The sequence below is a fragment of the Meleagris gallopavo genome, chromosome 21 (genome assembly GCF_000146605.3).
Source record: "Meleagris gallopavo isolate NT-WF06-2002-E0010 breed Aviagen turkey brand Nicholas breeding stock chromosome 21, Turkey_5.1, whole genome shotgun sequence".
NCBI lineage: Eukaryota > Metazoa > Chordata > Aves > Galliformes > Phasianidae > Meleagris > Meleagris gallopavo.
In genome coordinates this window covers 444,683-463,383 of record NC_015031.2, presented here as the reverse complement: position 1 = coordinate 463,383, position 18,701 = coordinate 444,683, and the positions used below count along the sequence as shown (strand labels likewise).

At 53.8% G+C, this 18,701-nt stretch overlaps 2 protein-coding genes and 1 long non-coding RNA gene across 4 annotated transcripts; 2 read left to right on the top strand and 1 right to left on the bottom strand.

Annotated features, from left to right (window-relative positions):
- Positions 1–1,297: 1,297 nt before the first annotated feature.
- LOC104913847 (apoptosis-inducing factor 3-like) lies at positions 1,298–9,478 on the bottom strand. Its single transcript, XM_031556398.1, has 17 exons — positions 8,699–9,478; positions 8,501–8,610; positions 7,914–7,958; positions 7,751–7,832; positions 7,518–7,630; positions 7,041–7,127; positions 6,820–6,911; positions 6,465–6,595; positions 5,829–5,944; positions 5,408–5,479; positions 5,015–5,078; positions 4,539–4,615; positions 4,340–4,457; positions 4,145–4,243; positions 3,818–3,893; positions 3,501–3,605; positions 1,298–3,393 (listed from the first exon to the last, which is right to left on the bottom strand). The coding sequence occupies exons 1-17, from the start codon at positions 8,793–8,795 to the stop codon at positions 3,363–3,365; spliced, it is 1,515 nt and encodes a 504-aa protein (XP_031412258.1). The 5' UTR covers positions 8,796–9,478; the 3' UTR covers positions 1,298–3,362.
- Positions 5,877–7,049, top strand: LOC116217342. Of its 2 annotated transcripts, none has more exons than XR_004161768.1 (3): positions 5,877–5,968; positions 6,438–6,615; positions 6,843–7,049. It is a non-coding gene; the product is annotated as an uncharacterized LOC116217342 (long non-coding RNA). The 2 variants fall into 2 exon arrangements; XR_004161767.1 differs by lacking the exon at positions 6,843–7,049 and adding an exon at positions 6,744–6,833.
- A 2,134-nt stretch (positions 9,479–11,612) lies between the features above and the next one.
- Positions 11,613–17,929, top strand: TLCD2 (TLC domain containing 2). The gene is made up of 4 exons (XM_031556399.1): positions 11,613–14,594; positions 15,104–15,186; positions 15,736–15,818; positions 16,728–17,929. Exons 1-4 carry the CDS (start codon positions 14,308–14,310, stop codon positions 17,103–17,105), a joined length of 831 nt encoding a protein of 276 aa, XP_031412259.1. The 5' UTR covers positions 11,613–14,307; the 3' UTR covers positions 17,106–17,929.
- Positions 17,930–18,701: the final 772 nt, after the last annotated feature.

Below are 18,701 nucleotides of genomic sequence, written 5' to 3'. Positions count from 1 at the left end.
GGAACCGAGTTCCCCGTAGGGCGGGAGGCGAAGCTGTCCTGGCTGCGGGGATTGCCTTTACCAGGCTTGGGTGGGCCGGTTAAATCGGAGCTGGGCACCCGCTGGGGGTACGGTGGGGTTTTACAGATGGGGGCGAACCCCGCTGAGTCTCCTCCTGGGCTGGGAGTTTCCTCCCGTTACCGGCAGAGTTCCCCCCCGGTGCCGGCGGGGCCCCTCCCGGGTGCTGATTCACGGCCCAGCGGGGGTGGAGCAGGGCCGGGACCGGCGCTGGAATCCGGACCAGATGTACCCGGCACGCCAGGAATGCGCGGCATCCCCGCGGCCCTGCCGCCCCACCCGGGACACCCCGACCCCGTGGGGAACCCCGGGACGTTTTTTGGGGGATACATCGGTGGGAGGATGCTGGGGGGTGTCCCCCGTGTGCTGCCTCTGGTTTTAAGCCCGGTTATCCTCAAACTGGGACTGACTGCCCTTCTATTGCTTAGGGGATTCCCGGAGCTCGCCCTATAGTTCAGACAAAGTGAGGGGGGAAAAAAGAGATTTTTCCCATTTGGAAGAGAGAAGAATTGGGGCCCAACGCACCCACCGGGTGACTCCAAAGTTCCCCACATTCCCCCGGTGCTCCTTTGGCACCAAATCTCTCCCTTGGCTGAGTGCTGCTGGCCCCCGGCCCGGTGGGACCTTGCCAGCACGGTGCTGGAGGTGAGAGCCTGGGGAACACCATACCCACCCCATCCTGCCTGCAGAACCTCGCAGCCCCATCCCTGTGGTGGCAGCCTCTGTGATCTGGGCTTCTTATCTCGTGTTTCCAGCCGGAACGGCCTTGGTTCCCTGTGTGGTAAAGGGGAATGCTCTGTAGCACCTGGCTATGGGGAGAGGAGGGATGGAGCTGCCCCCGCGTTCCCTGGGCTGTTGTACCCCCCATGGGATGTCAGCCCCAGCTTTGGAGGGCACTGGGAGGGTACATTTGGTGTAGGCAGTGCTGTGTGCTGGCTCTGATGTGTTGTTTCCTCCACAGCTGCTGCCCCTCTGCCCGCTCCTGGCTGCCCGGCAGCAGTTCTTCAGTGGCAAGCTTTATGTCCTTCTCTAGTATCTAAAGCTGCCAGTTGAAGAACTGTTGAATGTAGCCACGCTCATCGCTGCGACGTCGGATGTCAGCTGCAGCCGTGCCCTGAGCCAGCGGGATGAGTGAGCCAACAGCATCCCATGGAGGCACCCCCAGGGAGCTGAGGATGAGCCCAGTGGGGATGACGAGCCTCCAGACAAAGCCAGGGCTATAAAACAGGGAATGGGGTCTCACCCCATGGTGAGGTGGCATTGAATTGAGACGGCCAGAGACATTAAACTTTGTGTTTTCCTGAATCACTCATTCGTTGCCTGTGGAGTGGGAGGATGGTGGTGACTTTGGACTGTGGGGTGGCAAGGAGGGGTGGCAGCTCTGTCCCACGGGGGTCAGTGGGCAGAGGGTTGTTTTTTAGGTCCGTCACAGCAGGGCTGATCTATCTGTGCTGTTACAGGGATTGGCACTGCAAAGAGTTGGGTGGTGGGATGGGGCTGCCTGGGCGGGATGGGCTGCGGAGCTGCTGACTCAGGGCCGAGTCATGCACAGCCCAGGGAATGGCTGCCCTGTTCTATGACCTGTGCTGGGGCAGTGCCAGGGCTTCAGGTATGCTGGGTGTGCTGTGTCCTCCCTGTTTGAGCTGCTGATGGTAGCACCAGGAAGGGTTTGGGTAAAGCCTTCTGGGATCCAAAGTAATGGGGTAAAACATCTGTGTATGGACCCAGCAAGGACAGCAGGAGCCTCGTGCTGGAGGCTGCACAGTTCTGGTTCAGTCTCCCTGTTTGGGTGTAAGGCTGCTGCTGGATTTCTGCACCTGGTGATGTGCAGAAAGCAGTTTGGTGTCCCTTAACTGGCAGAAGTAGGGCAAATCTGTTGCACAACGTCCTTCATTCTGATAAGAACTTGGCATGCATGTGCTGATGGCTGCAGGAAGTGGAGTTTTTTGGGGGGGCTACTGCTGCCTACTGCAGGGAATAGGGCTACTGAGCCCCCCTGGACCAACTCCTGCTCAGTATTTGATGATGGAGGAACGCCTCTGGCTGCAGGCAGCACCGTGCTCTCCCAGCCCAGCTGCAGAACTGCAAGTTCCTACAGAATCAGAGGAAAGTGAGGGGCACAAAGCAGCTGCAGTGAGTGCACGGGGCGGGAGGAGGGGCAGCTCCAAGGCATGGCTGTGCCAGAGCTGTTGGTGTGTGGTATGGAGGAGCTGTGTGTTCCTTCCACTGAGTCTCTGCCCCTGTGTGTGTGTGTGTCAGCACGTGGGGAGTGCTTAGGGTTGCTGCTTCCTCCTGTTGTTGTGACGTGCTCCCCTTGGGTAAGTTGGGGCGGTTTCAGGGTTGAGAATTGCCCTGCACAGCAGCACTGAGCCCAAAGAGTTCGGGGATTTCATGCTAGCTTCGTATGTGAGAAGGTGCTGGGGTGCAACTTCGAGTGTTTTACACAAAAATGGTGCAATGTTACCTCACTTGCTGAGCAAACCGGCTCAGCTCTGCACTGAGCAGAAAAGCAGAGGGATTGAGGCTGACACAGTGTCCCTGTGGGAACTTGCCTGACACTCAGAGCTTACCCTTCCTCCTGCAAAGTGCCATGTGACCGGTGAGTAAGTGCAGTGCTTCCTGTAGAGTGCACAGCCTCACTTGCTGCTGCCTTGCAAAACCATGCAACTCTTTCCTCCAGCACTGAGGCTGCGTTTCCTGCAGCATCCACCCTCCTCCTTGAAGCAGCCAGCACTGGGGATGCCGTGCTGCGTGCAGCTGGGCTGGGGTTGCTGGATTGGAATCAGTCGCTGCAGCAGCTAATGCAAGATTCACAACAGCTGTAGCAATGCCAGCAGGTGCTGCATGCTCAAAGGTCGGCTCGCAGCCTTCTGTCCTTAGGGGTGAGTTATTTGGCATCAGCTCTTGCACACAGACTGTCTTGTTCCCAGCTGTGAGAGCAGCTTGCCTCACTCAGAGTTCCCCTCGCTGGGAAAATGTGCTTCTGCAAAGCAGAAGGTCAGCGTGACCGGGGTGTGCTGAATGAATGCTCCCTGCCAGAAGTGAGCTGGAGGTGGTGGATGGAGGCGGTGGACTGGGGACCTTGTGTGGTCTCCTCTTGCTCAGCCCAGCAGGTCCCTGGTTAAGAAAAAGCACATCTCTGTTTTGCCCCGGAGTGCAAAGAGCAGCTGAGGGCTGTGCAAACACAAAATGCATGTACTCAATCCACTTGCTTCCACTTTATTTCTCTCGCAACAACTTGAGCTTTAACTCCTGGTTGATGCTGTTCCCCCTATGGCAGTGTACAGGTGAAGCTTAGCTTGCTGTCACAAGGGTATGTTGTTGATATCGTAGGCCCTGCAAACAAGAGGGGCACTGGGGAGCTGCAGGAGCTCAGTGCTGTGCTTATGGGCTCTGTGTTTGTAGGGGGAAGGCATCACCCTGCTGCTCAGGGCATCACTTACTCTGCTTCTTCTTTAGATATTTTTTTCCCCAAGTATAAAACTTCAGCAATCAGAGACACCATGGGGTCGCAGTTTAGGCTGGCAGCTGCCGTTACAAAGCCATCCCTGGAAGAGAAAACAGAAGGATGCAGAGCTCCTTGGTGCGCATAACACAGCATAGCAGCATCCTCCTGCAGACAGTGGGCTGAGGAGAGCTTGGGGCAGGGGGACGTGGGGCACCAGGCATGGGAGCAGTGGGGCAGAGGGAATGGGAGTGGGTGCCAGAGTCCCTGCATTGTTGCCCCATTCTGGTTACACTGTAGTGTGGCTCCACTCACTTGAGGTAGAAGATGAGGAACTTCTGTTTCTCCAAGCTGCCCTTCAGAACGGTGTCTGTGTAGCCCTTCCCACAGCCTGCAGAAGATGATCATGGGGTCGGGGAGCTCTGGTACAGCAGTGCCACCCACCCCACCTCAATGCCACCTGGGGTCCAAGAAGAAGGAGAGGGGATGTGACTCTGGCATGGGGCTGGGAGCAGGTAGAGAGACCCTGGACAAGCAGAGCTGACCCAGAGGAGCAGGACTGCACGTGGTCCCAAGTTCCTCCTTGGCTTGGAGAGAGACAATTGTGCCCTTTCATTCCTCTCTCTCTCTGCCCCATCCTACCTGCATAGTGGATGCTTCTCCCAAGCATTGTGGTCCAGAAGAAGGGGACAGTGTACAACTCCTTCTGTTTCTTCAACATGTTGAAGGCAGCGATGGAACCTGTGGCAATGGACCATCAGCGGGAACGTTTTTGTTTCCTGGAGGTCCTGAAGAGATTGCTGATTGTGTGAGGGGAGCTGGGAAGCACTGCCTCACCGTGGGCCTCAGCAACCTGTTGGTGATGGATGCTGGAGTGGTCCCCGTTGAGCAGCGCTACGGGAAAGGAGACAACATCCCCCCCAGCAAAGACGTTTGGGATGTTGGTTTGCATGTGCTAATGGGACAAAAAGCTATTAATGCAACACTGAAAAGGAAAGGACTCAGAATTAGCTGTGGGTACTCAGCTGGCACGCACCAGGTCCACCAGGATGGCACCACTGTTGTCTTTGGCGATGGAGGTGCCCTTCAGAAATGCAGAGTTGGGGGTCACCCCTGCAAGGAAAGGAATAAGAACAAATGCAGCAAGGCTCTGTAAAGGCAGAGAGTAACTTTGGCCCTGAAATGAACGTGTGGCCTTGGTACCTGCTCAGCCTGCCTGGACCAGGGCAGCTTACAGCAGTGACCAGCAGTTGGGCTGGTGCTGAGCTAACCCAGCGACAATAAAACCAGGACCCAGAACAAGACGTGCTCTGATAACACAGCATTGACCTACAGAGCTCAGCAAGCATGCCAAAGTCATATCAAGGCTGTAAGTCATTTCTTTCCTCTTGCCTATTTCTCATAAGCCCCTCAAGTGGGTGGGACCAAAAGGAAGGACTGGGTAATGGGAATGGACTGAGACGCTCTCCCCATTTCCAGAGCTGCCTCCCTCTCCAGCTGGGCTCACTTTACCTATTCCCACCACCACCACATCTGCAGGTAGTTTTTCTCCACTGGCAAGAATGGCTTCTGTGACCTGGAGAAGAAGCAAGGATCATTAACAAAGGGCTAAAAACGGTGTCCTCATTCCCGTAGCCTCTCTGATGCCTTATTCTTTGCTCTCCATTTTCTTTCTCAGGCTGAGATGACCTTGTCCAGTTAATGTGTGTTGCTGGGAACATAAGAGAAAATCAAGGAAAGCAGCATGCTGTTGCCCTCTGAGCTCAGAGCTGTGCTCTGTGCAAGGAAACACGAGGGTCTAGACATGGGAGGAGCTAGCCTAGACATAGACACTGGGATACACCTCAATTTGAGGGGGGTGTCCCCTAAAAATAGAAGTTCAGAGACCTCAGTGGCATGACTGACCTTTCCATCCTTCCCTTTCAGCTCATGGAGTTCTTTTTTCATGTAAAACTTGACTCCTTTACTTTGCAGCATCTGAAAAGGAAGAGGAAGCTGCTTTGAGTGTTCTCTAGGAAATTCCAAGCTCATAAAAACAGCAGCATCCAGCCAGAACCCAGGCAGACAGCTTAGCTGCTGCTCCGTGCTGCAGGAAGATTTTATTTGCAGGGTACACTGGGAGTCTGCCTCTGCTCTGCCATCCCAGTTAGGACCAGCATGAGATTGGGCTTAGGGAGGGAGTTGAGCTAGGAAATGTAATGTGTGCATGAGGGAAGCTGGGGGTTTACATGTGAGCTCTGAGCAAGGTGGCCAGGCACTACCAGGCAGCAGCTCCTGGGTGGTGGTGGATAGCAGGGCTGTTTGGATAGCACTGGGTTTTCCTAACCTTCAAGACAACACCTCCGACCTGAGGACCCAGCGTTTTCTGGAAAGGGAACTCATGTTTTTCCACCACCGAGATGACAGCAGCCTTGTCTGAGAGGAAGGCAGCTGCCTCCATTCCTGCAAGTGAATGGCATGTCTCAGGTAAGTCTGCTGCAAGTGGGAACCTGCACCCTCCTCCTGGGGAATCTTTACCCCTTCCAGACAAGAACAGATCTGATGGATTGCCAGTGCTTAACTGCTTTTCTTTGTGTTTATGGGCTGTTATATTTCACTTTGTTCTTGTGCACTATGGACCCAGATATTAGGAAATACAAAGAGCAGCTCCTAGCTGCATAGCTCCCTTCTGTACCTTACCCCCTTGCTTCTGGACAGTCCAGCTCCTCTGACAGACCTTTTCACAAGGCACATTTCCCTCTGCCCTGGTCCAGGAACTGTATATGGCTCAAAGTTTCTGGCCATCAAGAGAAAGGTTCTGCTGTGTAGCTTATAAAGCCCCAAGTACAGGACTCTGGTGTGGGACCATGACAGGCAGTGGATGACCCCCTTCCCTGAGGACCCCTAATTAATAAGCTCACACAGCAGAAGTGCATTTCAAGGCCCACTTTTTCAGGACCTAATAGCCCCTCCAGCATGGTACCTATGAATGAAGCTCCTACAATCACCAGATTCTTCCCAGATGCCAGCTCTAAGACCTTGCTAGAATCCTCTGGGGTTTGAAGATGACACACGTTCTGCAGGTCTGCACCTGGGACTTTGAGGAAGCTGGAGCTGAGAGGGAGAGAATCCAGGTATGGCTCATGATTGTAAATAAAACTGGGATGACAAGAAGGGAGCACACAACCCCATGCAGCCTCTTGGCCATTTGATCCCATCATTTTCTATCATCTCCTACTCCCTCCCCTGTGTGTGTTTCTAGAAGAGCTCCATCCCCACAAATGAACCATTTCATCCCATCAGAAAAGTCGCATGTGACAAATGCTTTGTGAACTCACTTTCCACCTGTTGCAATGAACAGCTGGTTGTACTTCTGAGAGGATCCATCCATGAAGCGAACCTTCTGCTTCTGGAAATCCACTGACACTGCCTGCAGGAGAGAGGAGGTAAAGATCAAGGAGGCACTTTCCTGGTCCACTTCTGTCCTGCCACATCAATGCCCCTCCTCATTGCAGGAAGAGAACCACCCACTGAGGACTGATCTCAGCTGCTTTTGCACCTCTTTCTCTGTCCAGAGCTCTATGCCATGAGCACAGAAGAATTCAGGTTTCCTCAGGTAGATGTCCTCAGCTTTTAAATTCATTTCCTGGAAGCAAAGCAGAAGTATGAAATAAAGCAGTTCCTATAGTCAGCAGTGCTCTTGCAGTTTACTGGGAAGTAGGTTTGCATTAGAAGTAAATCCTGCACTAGTATATCACTGCTACTCGCACTGTCCCATCCCCATCACTTCCATGCTCCTCCTCAAACATCTAGTGGGAAGAACTTGGCCAGAGGATAAAACCATTTGCTAATGGTGTACTCTGATCAAAGACGTTTCAGGAGGAAGTGAGACATTAGCTGGAAATGACAGCCATTTTCTTGCCCAATAGCTGCCTTGCCAGAATGGATCACCTGATCCCTCAACCTGGTTCTGAGCATGGGCTGTGCCCCTAATTCACACACAGTACCCAGGCACAGTCCTTTCTCACCGACAAACCTTGCTCAACTTGGACTTGTCATACGGAGCATGTTTCTCTTTGGTGGCCATGATGATCCTGCCAGTAAAGCCCTCTTGGCGAAGTGTCTCTGCACAAGCCAGGGCAGCCACACCTATGAGAGATGCTCATCTCAGCCCTGTTATGCATCACTACAGAGTGGGAGGAAAAAGATGAGTCCTCCTTAGGGATGGAGTGTCTGTGGTGAGGATGTGCTATAGACCACTTCACTGACCTCCCCCCAGGAGAAGCATGGTGTTCCGGTTGAGAAGGCATCGTTTGCTCATGTCCTTCACCCTCAGGCTGCTTTCAAGATCCTAGAAGAAAGTGGAAGACAATGAAATTGTACCCAGCCCACGGTGCTGATGGTGCTTACTGGCAGCAGGTGTGGTCAGTACCTTCTTTTTGGCTGTAACAAACACCTTTCCATCTTCCACTGTTACCTGGGGAAGGGGGAAGAAGAGTATATTTAGGCACTGTGCTGATAGGGTGGTGATAAGAACTCTCATGGGAGAGCCTGTTCAAATGGTGACTTAAGAGCTTTTGCAGGAGTCTTACTGTCCTGGTAACAGTAAGCTGTTGGGAAATTTGGGGTCTGGATGGAAAAGGATGTAGGATGCAAGGGTAGAAAACTGTAGAAAGATAATGGAGCCCAGCTCTAAGGAGAGAGGATCAGCATCAATAGGAACTCATGGTCCTGAGCTGTTGGAGGACAGCAATCTCTGACGCATCAAGAGCGGCATGTGGGGTTCTTGAACATCAAGTGAGTGCCTGTTGGTGCTGGGGAGCTCACGAGCTTTTCTGGCTGTGAGGGATATCAGGATGTGTTGATTGAAAGGATCTGTAGGATGCCTGAAGTCATTCCATGTGCAGCTCTGTGTGACCAGCGCTGTGTCCAGGGCATGGCCTTTTCAATCACCATGCTTGTAGGCAGTGGGCAGCAGAGGGGACACGGATCAAGCAGGGGGAGGAGACCAGATATCACCTTAAAGCAAGGTAGGCAGTCCAGAGAAGGGTACTCCTCAATATCTCCAGTTTTGATGTTGAAGCAGGAGCCGTGCCAGGGGCAGCGCAGCCTGTGCCCTCTCAAGACCCCTGCAATAGAAACCCCCCCCCCCCAGCCAATTGGTGAGAGCTTCCCCAACCAGCATGGCTTCTCCCCACTACCCCCCATAAGCACTACCTTTGCTGAGCGGTGCGCCATAGTGTGGGCACCTACTGCCCAGGGCGCTGAACTCCATCTTGTTCCTCACTAGCAGCACCGGATAGCCAGCCACCATCACCTCACAGAGTCTGGGCACAGCAGGGAGCGGGGATCAGCCCCTCACAGCCATGGCGATGCTCCCTTCACCAACAAGATGGCAGCAGCCAACATGGCGGCTGTTGCCATGGCAACGCTGGCCCTGTGGCCTGCATGGCTCATGGTGGTGGGCTCTCCATGGGCTACTCACTCTCCATCCCCAATGTCGTCCTCCTTGCAGACTTCTGCGGTGATGGTGTCATTGCAATCCATGCTGATGGACACAGGGAGGGGTCAGCCTCTGTCCCTCCGAGATCCCACCCCAAAATGTGCAGCCACTGCCACTCAGAGGGTTCCACGCTCAGCTGAAATAAAAAGGCTATGATCAGCAGAAAGTACACATTTTCCCTATTTCATTTTATTTTTGGTCTCCAAACCCATCCATTCAGCCATTCTTTCTCTGACTTCACCCAGGTCCTGTTTGCATATGGCAACCCATTAAATTCGGCTCATATAGTGAGTTAGCAAGGAAGGCTTCCAGCAGTTGTGTCAGAAATCAGTAAAATGACTTGAAATTATTTATGGCCACTCTGGGCACGATGCTGTCAATGAGGCCTGCAGCCACCCTGCCCTGGGGTCTGCACCTCCAAAATCCCTCCCATGCTGGTGTTGAGGTGGCATTGGGGTAAGCAGAGAAGGAATTAAGATAATAATCGTAATGAAAAGCAGAAATCCCTGCCTGAAGTGGGTGAAAGAGGAGCAACAAATCTTGGTTCTTGCTGTTGTACAGCCTCTTGGCTGTTTGCTGTGTGTTTGGAGATTTTCCACTCTGTTTTGGAGGAAAAAATGGAGATAGAAGGGCTGCTCTTGGCATTCCCATGGACAAGTGGTTGGCAAACAGCAGCAACTTCACCACCAGCCCCAAAACCTCAGGAAATCCCCCCATCACCACCCCTCATCCCAGGAAAAAGCTCTGATGGATACTCACAGCCTCGTCGGGAGGTGCCACCATCCATGGATCTCTTTCCCATCTGTGTGTCTGTCCCCAAAGCCAGCTCCCCCAGCCCACGCTGGGCGATGCTCTCCTGGCCGTGCCCACCACCCCCGGCTGATGGGCGGCAGCGGGGACGCGGCAAATCTGATTACTGCAATCACTCCACACTTCATTCCTTTTTTTATATTATTTATTTATTTTCTTCCTAATTGAGGTTTAGAAACTGCTCACCGAGGAATTAAGGGCACTTAGGGCTGATGGGGCAGGTGTGGTCTGAGGGCTGTGCCCTTTCGGAAACAAACTGAGTCAACGCTGAGACGTTCCTCCTGTTTCTCAGTGGGAAGAGCCGTCGCTTGGTGCCCGCTGGTTTTGCTGCACTTTTCTCTGCTCCTGTGTGAGTTTGTGTTGGTTCCTGGGCGTCCCAGCACCGCTGTGTCCATGTGTGTTGCACGGGGTTGGGTGCTGCTGATGGTGCTATTTTTGCAGCCGGGTGGGAGCTGTGAAAAAATGGGAGTGACGCCTCCGCTGTTTGCGTCTCCTCCAGTTCTTATCTCTATTTCACAGTCAAGATGTTTCAAAACCTTTAAATATGCCTCGAAACGCAGAGTGGGGATAAATCCCCATTACAGGGAGCATCATCCTGCCACGCAACGTGCTCCCAAACCCAGCACAGGGGGGCTGAAAATCCTCCTGGAGGTGGGCACAGCCCTGAGAAGAGGATGTGCACATGGATGCTCAGTAAGTACACAGCTGCTCCCAGCAAAGTGCTCTGCTCTGTTGGGCCTGCAGAACAGTAGGGACACTTCGGGTGCTGCAATGCCAGGAGCACTCCCAGCCCACGGGTGCTGCACACCCACGATGGGTGCAGGTGCAGAGTGTTTTCTCGCAGTGCCAAAAAGCAGCTTTTGGACTCTGCCTCGCTGGCCAGGCGCCTGAGCGTGGAGCAATTTGGCTGCCAAACGGCCCTGTTTAAACTCCCTGTAATTATTCCCCGGGAGCACATTCCCACGTGGAGAAGCGGCAGCGGCCCTCACAGAGGCATTCTCTGACTCAGCAGAAATGGCTGGGAAGTGTTTGCTCGGGGATGGGAGCTGCAGTGTGCAAAGGTACAGGGGTGAGAGCCAGGTGGGACACAGTGCTGCCTGGTGGCATTGACACAGTGGGGCTGAGATGCTGCTGGATGCAACCCAACAGCCTGGCAAAGGACTCTTGCAAAATGAAAAGCAAAGCAGAATCCCCACCTCCGCTGGTGCAAAGGTGATGGTGAAGGGATCTCATCCTGCTCTGAAGGTTGGGAAGGGCACTGAGCATAAAGATTTGGGGTTGTTGTAGGATGCTGCTCTGACAGCTCACACCTAGGAACATGCAATACCTCCTTGTGGGACTCAGGGAATAGGATGTTATGCCATACTGGTAAGGTGCTCTGTAAGCATCTTTTGGCTCTTTGTTAGGCCTGTCCCCTCCCTTTGAGCCCCTGCTGCACGCTCTGGCATGCCATAATGCAGCTGTGACTGTGCAGATGTGTTCTCATCCCCATTGTGCTCACATTGGCCCTTCCTTGCAGCACACAGGGTTGAACATCTCCGAAGAACAGAGAGCAAGCGAGGTGGGGAGGCAGCAGAGCTAAAATGATTAATGGGACACCGTGCTCAGAGCAGCTTGGTTTGTGATATTAATAATGAGAGAATTCAGGAGGGAACATACTCCATGCCCAGCTGTGCAGCCAGCAGCAGCAACTGTGAAGATCTATTTGCAATGCAGGAGTGATTGAGTGGGCTCTGCAACATGCGATGTGCATGGAGGGAGTGTTTGCACCCCGCAGGGCTCATTCTGAACCTGTGTGAACTGCAAAAAAAAAAAAAACCAACAACAAAAACATAGAATCATAAATACCCCATAACAATGTCACCAGAAAGCACATCAATATCTGTCAGATATGGCTTCAGGTATGGCTTAAGCTTGAAGACTGTAAACTGGGCATGGAAAGTGTATTTAGCTTACAGGGGAAGAAGGCATGAAAAATGAAATATTTAGTAGGAATTGATTTGCTGATAGGGTAAAAAAAATTATTTGTGATGTTTCATGTATTCTTCCTGAGCATTCAGGTCTGGCATGGCAATAAGGACTGGGCTTCACCACTCACCATCAGGTAGAAAGGAAGGGATAAGTGGTGGATGCAGAGCTTTCCTGCATCATCTGACTTGCTGTGGGCCAGCAGAGCAGTGACACACTTTGGAGAGGAAAGAAGATGACAACTAATTATAATCTGCAAGCCAGGAGGAGCAGACAGACTTTACACCTCCCTGGCTGGAGTAAAGCAGATGAAGGGAGCAAAGCTTCCCAACAACTGGAGCAGGGCTTTGGCCAGAGGGATTTGGGGTGTCAGGAGCCGCTGCTGTGAAGTCCCTGCCATGGGACGAGCTGTGTCCCCACAGCGTTATGGGGTGGCGGAGTCCCTGCCCTGCTGGGAGCGGTACGGTGTGAGCTGACCCGGCGCAGAATGAGGCTTTCGAAGGAACTGATGGAAAACTTCACTAAATCCGGGTGAAAAAAGGCAATATCTCCAAATAAGGTGAGGATGGATGCTGAGCGCTTTCGGAGCGCGTCGCCCTGAGCGGCTCTTCCGCGGGTGTGCGGGGACCTCTGGCGGCAGCGCCTGTCTCTGCCCGAGCCCGTGCGGGGCACGGGGGGGGATTTGGGCTCCGGTCCGGTGTCAGGGGACTGTTTGCAACCGGACTTGGGAACTTGTGTCACTCAAAGTATCTCTGGTTAATGGCATCGCTGCAGAAGGAGGGAGAAAAGCATTATCTGAAAATTAGGGGTTTTGTAGGAAATGCCGTGTCTTTGGAAAATTAAGGAAAATCTAAAAAGCTAAAAGCAGCTGAAAGATAGAATGTGTGTGGCTGCTGCTGGTGCTCCAGCAGTGGGATCAGAGCCCCGGAGCCAGAGGTGCCCTTATCAGAGCTTAAATTCCTCCCACGAGGAAGTGGCCGTGAGAGCCCTCCAGTGCCCGGAGACACGTTCACTATTCCCGAACGGGGCCAAAGTGTTTCATAACCCAGAGAACAAAGCAGCACGTGGGGCAGCGTCACAGCCAGGACAGGCAGTGCCAGACCCACAGCGTTTCAGGGGCCGGGGCACTGCAGGGTCAGAGCTTCCCCTTGGAAAGGGACAGCGTTTCTGAGGCTAAAACATTGTCAATAAATGAGTTTCCTACTTGGTACCCCGGGCAGCCCAGCAGGTGTACAGTACAGCTCCATCTGGGTGCAGGCAATGCACCCATCCCTCTGCATCCCTTTATGCTAAGCAGAATGAGCTCTGTGCTTGGCTTTCCCACAGCTGATTAGCCTGTGTGATCCCTCTGGTCCTAATGCACGAGGTTATATATAACCTCCCCAGCACTGGGTCTGTGGATTACTCCAAGCAGTGTCTCCCTCTCCACTCAACTGTGATAAAATTCCTTTGTCTTTCTGGCTTTTAAGCAAATTTCTGCAGCATGAGATGCTTTCCTATCAGCAAGGACTATCTCACCCCTTTCCCTTGACACTGATTTATTCCCTCTGTAACATTTCTCCCATCAGCCCATCACTTGTTGCAGTTTCAGTGCTCATTGCCCCAGACAGCAGTGACGGTGAGCTCAGACTCCACGCTTTTGTACTTAAGCAAAAAGAATAGATGATCTCCTCCCAGATTAATACCTCAAAGGAGAGGCAGCCCCTGACATTACTCAGTGTGCATGCTGTGATTCATCTGAATACGATCTGCGTGGCATCCTCGCTCCTGGCAGAGACGTCAAAAAGCAACAAGAGATCATCAGATCATGAGCAGCAGGAAAAGCAGTGCCATGGTGGGATGGAGCTGAGGAAAGTGTGGGTATGTGACCCTGAATTTCTACACAGAGCAGATCTGGAGTGTCTCAACAGTAGGGAGCTGCTCGTAGGATGGGATGTAGGACACAGGGATGGAGGGCAGCAGTGTGGTGGGTGCAGCATTCATATTTCTTTTTTGGTAGAGGAACTGGAGCTTTTCGGTCAATAAACCCACAGTGAGACTCGGTGTTTGCATAGGGTCTGTGCCCATAGTGAGGGACGGGACAGTGGGGCAAGCACCAGGAATACTTTGGGGTGAAGCGTTACTGCATTGGGGGGTGGAGGTTGTTGAGTCCCCTGGTGCCACCGGGGTGCAGGAGGAACCTCGGCAGGATGAGGAAGGTGTTCCTATCTCCCAACCTCCCCCTCTCCAGATGTTCCCATCTCCAGATATCCCCATCACCAGGCATCTTCAGCTCCTAGCCTCCCCACCTCCCAGTTTCTCTGTCTCCAGGTGTCTCCAGCTCCCGGTGTTCCCCTTTCCAGATGTCCCCCTCTCCAGATATCCCCATCTCCAGGCGTACACATCACCCGCTGTCCCTATCCCGGCGTCCCCATCTCCAGATGTCCCCACCTCCCGGTGTCCCCAGTTTTGGTGCTGCGATCCCCAGCCCTCCTCTCCACTTTCACTCTTGCATTTCTCTCTCCTCACTTCCGGACCGGGCGATACCCGGTAACGGGGCGAGGCGATGCGATGCCCGGGGCGGTGCCGGTGCCCGGGGCGGGGGCTATGGGGCGAGGCGGAGCCGTCGGTCAGCGCATTCGGTGCCCCCCATGGGAGACAACGGATGCCCATGGCTCTGGGACCGGACTTGCTGCTGGTCGCCGGTTCTTTCGCCGCTTTCCGCTTGTTGAACCGCGGGGTGGAGCGGCTGATGCCCCCGCCGCCCTCGGCTCGGCGGAACCGCTGGAAGTGGCGGAACATCTGGACGTCGCTGGCACACAGCGTGCTGAGCGGCGGCGGGGCGCTGGCGGGGTGAGCAGTCGGGATCGGACAGCGAGGGACCGCGATGGGAACGTAGGGCCGAGGGGACAACGAGGGAGGTTGTGCGTATGCGGAGGGGGAAAGGGCGTCGGGAGGGCTTTGGGGGCGGAGTAGGGACGGGTTGGTGGAGCCCTAGGAGGGTGTTGGGGAAGGGAGGGTTGGGATCCTAGGGAATAATGGGGATGGGGTGGATGGGATCCTGGGGTGGTGTTGGGGAGAAGATCCTAGAGGGAAATGGGATGGGGTGGGTGTGGAGATGGGGAGGTAATCTGGGGTACAGAGGGATGGAGGAGGAACTGAGGGGTGCAGGGGGATACTGAGGTAGCAGGCAATAGGAAGACTCGTGGAGGACAGGAGGGTAACATGGCTATGGGGGGAGGCAAAGGGGAAAGAAGGGTTCTAGGGTGTCAGCAGTGCCCACTGAGCAGAGTGGAAGGAAGCCTTGAGGGAAGTAGGGAGCCAAAGGCACTGCCTGGCACTCACAGCTCATCTCCCCACAGGTTCTGCCTCTACCCTGGGCTGCACGAGGATCTGGTGGGCACACACCCACCCGGGGCACACAGCCTGGTGGCCGTGTCTGTAGGTGAGGTGGTACCCGGGGGTCCCTGTTGGTGCCTAATGCCAGCCCCCCACCCACGTCCTGGGCAGCGACGTCTCAGGCACCACAGACAATTGCCTTATTCTTGGCAAGGACAGAGGCTCCTTTTTGTGCCCACACACCCAGAGCTGGGAGGTACTGAGCTGCCCATCACCATCCTCATCGGGCAGCCAGGGCTTGGAGCATCCCAAAATTGCCTGTGATATGTGATCGGTGTAACTTCCCCGCAAATCCACATGCTGAACTTGCTAGGAGTTTTGAGTCCCATGGCCATCCCTCTCTTTGTCACCTTGCTGCGTTTCTGTCACCAACCATGTGGTCGGTGCTAACAAGATCCCCAGCACTGCTACGGTTCAGCAAGGAGGTTTAAGTACATGAAATGCTGATGTGGGGTTGTTCTGGTAGGAGTAAATCCTCCACGCTGCAAGGAATTGGGATCCAACCCTGGGGTACTAACATGGGTAAGGGTCCAAGTGGTGCCATACAGATCTTCCTGGCCATCCCCTTCCTTGCTGAGAGCCTCTCTGTTCCCAGGTTATTTCCTAGAAGACTTTGTGGACATGCTATGCAATCAGAAACTCCACCAGTCCTGGGAGCTGCTCTTTCATCACTCCGTGGTGAGTCTGCTGGATGGGAGTGGGTCTGGGGAATGCCCAGGGAGATGGTAAGGTGGGAACAGACAGATCCATTACCTTAATTTTCCAGCAGGCTGCAGGGGAGCACAGGATTCTGCAGGGCCCAGGGAGGGAGAACAGGAGAGGTGGTGGTGGGACGCAGCTGGGGCAGGTGATTTTCAGCCCTGCAACTCTGCAAGCCACTATTCATGAGTCAAAAGGTCATCCACACAATAGAGCTAATTCAGGCTGAGACAGTGATTTAGCAAGCAGATAATCTCATTATAGAGCCAATACACAGAACAGCATTAATGGTATAAACTGAAGAAAAGTCTGAGTGGTGTAAGGCACAGGCAGGCAGAGCCTGTCCCCTGTCACCACAGGGAGGATGCAGGGCAGGAGTTGTACCCACTCTGCCCCCACAACCCCATCCTGAAGCATCCCTGAGCTTCCTGATGGGAGTGCACAAGGGCTGTCATGCAGCAAAGCCATTTAATCCTTGCAGTGTACCTGTCTGGGGAGGATTTCTGAGCCAGCAGCAGCTCTAGCCCGGGGCCACACATCTTCATCCCTACTGCAGTGTGCAGAAAAACCTGCTGGGCCACCATCCACTGCATGCCCCAGGCCATAATGGCAGGGTTAGGGCTGGCTGTTGGGTTTCCTCTTTCAACCTGGAGTTTATAGAAGTTTTTTCCACTTGCCCTGCTGGAAAATAACAACATAGTATGGTTTTGTGCAATGGTGGGGAGACTTTATCTTGTTTATGGAGCTGCAGAGATGTGTGAAGTGGTGACCAGTGGCTTGGCTCCGACATGACAACTGTTTCCAACTCTGCTTCATACTGTGCCTGAGCATGAAAGGCTGTACAGTAAGCAGTGCCTGTGCTCAGCCTCCCTTCTTTCTCTTTCCCAGGTGATTGTCTGCTTTGGCATTGCAGTGCTGCTCCATCAGTACGTGGGTTTTGCCCTCGTGGCCTTACTGGTGGAGATTAACTCCATCTTCCTCCACCTACGCCAAATCCTGCTCATGGCCGACCTGGTGCACACCACCTGCTACCGCCTCAACAGCATCATCAACCTGGGCACCTACGTGGTGTTCCGCATTGCCACACTGGCCTGGATGACACACTGGCTGTTCCTCAACCGGCAGCACGTGCCCCTGGCCACATACACTGTGGGCACAGTTGGCATGGCAATCATGACCCCCATGAACATCATCCTCTTCTATCGCCTGCTACGTAGTGATTTCTTCAAGTCCAGCCGGGACACGCGCAGGGAGAAGGAGAAATAGCATTGAGCAGCTATGAGCTCATGGAGGAGGACAGCAAAGAGCTGTGGGGAATAAGAATGGCTGTTTCAGTGTTGCTTGGACTTATGGCTGTGGATCCTGGGCAGAGAAGGTGCTGGTGGATCAGGCACTGGGGGCTCTGCTCTCCAGCACCTTTGGATGATGTGGTCGAACAACCAGGAGCTGCTCAGACAAGCCCTGAAGGCTCTAACAGTCCTGAAACAACACTGAGAAGGGAGCAGGGAGAAGAGCATTGTTTCCCCATTGCTTTTCTGGATACACAAACACCACTGTGAGTTTCTAACCTCTTAGGCGCTGCACCCTGCGGGGTCCTATTGCCTAAGGGACTCTGTGATACCTCCACCACTTCCCTTGGGAAAGCACCAGGCAAGAGAAGCTCCAAGGCTTTGCCCTTGAGGCCAGGGCTGGCAAAAGCCAAATCCTGCATCCATCCCCGATGAGATTGTGCCAGGTGAGCGATGAAGGCTTGGACTTGTCCTTGTCAGATGCTGCTGGCACTGGACTAGGGACAGTGGGAGCTACAGTGCCATACTTGGGGACTGCTGCTAACTTCAGACAACTGGAGTTTTCTAGTATTGTTTTGTTCCCAGATCTATTAATTCCCCATAAATGAGTGTGGGAGTGCGTGAGTTGCAGACTAGGATGGTGTGTGATAGTTGCTTCCTGTAGATGAGATGTTTTCAGATGGGCCAGATATGGGCATCTATGAGGAACGAGAAGTCCTGCTGCAGAGCCCGGTGTAATGCTCTCAAGCAGCAGCAAGAGCTCTTACTAACACAGGCTTTCAATAAACGGCAAATGAAAGAGCTCAAGTGGAAGAGGCTTAGAGGGAAAGAAAAACTCTGCATCCTAGCTTGCTCCAGACGTGTCACTGGCTTCCTGTCCTTCATCTCCTTGCTCTGGGATAAAAACACACAGTGTGCTGGCTCATGCCTGATGCTGTGTGCAGCAAAGCTGGTGCAAGGAATTGGAAGATTTGAATGCTGTTTCTCTTCACATTTCCCACTGATTCCCATACACTGAACCCTTCCATCAGCCCAGCAGCATGTATGAGCCCACCTCAAGCAGGGCTACATGTAGTTGCTTTGAGAAATCCACTGGATCTGTCGTGTTCTCTGCACAGCAGGCAACTTTTTACCCCCAAACCACTCATTTGCTTTGGAAAGCTGTGGGAGAGGCTGAAAGTGCACAGAGTGCCCCTGTCAGCAGTGTTGGCTGCCCACACCGTGACTGCTGCTCAAGGCCTCGATTGTCACCACATTCCTGCTGCCACGCCAATGCCTCACACTGCAGGCCTGGTTGGGAGCCTGCAGGGATGTCTCACAGTGGTGGCATGGCAGCTCTGCACAGCCCAGTGCGGGGGAACACACTGTGGGAATGCCCTGTGGGTCTCCCCTGAAGGAAACAGGGCCCTGCTTTGGGAGAGGAACCTTCCCCTCCTATGGGGACAGAGGCAGAAGGACAAGGGATGGCCTCCCTGTCACAAAGCAAACCCAGGTACGAGGAGGGGCTGCCCGAGGAAAAGCCCAGACGGCCTTCGGGGCTGTTGGGCCCCATAGCGGGGATCTGCAGCCGCAG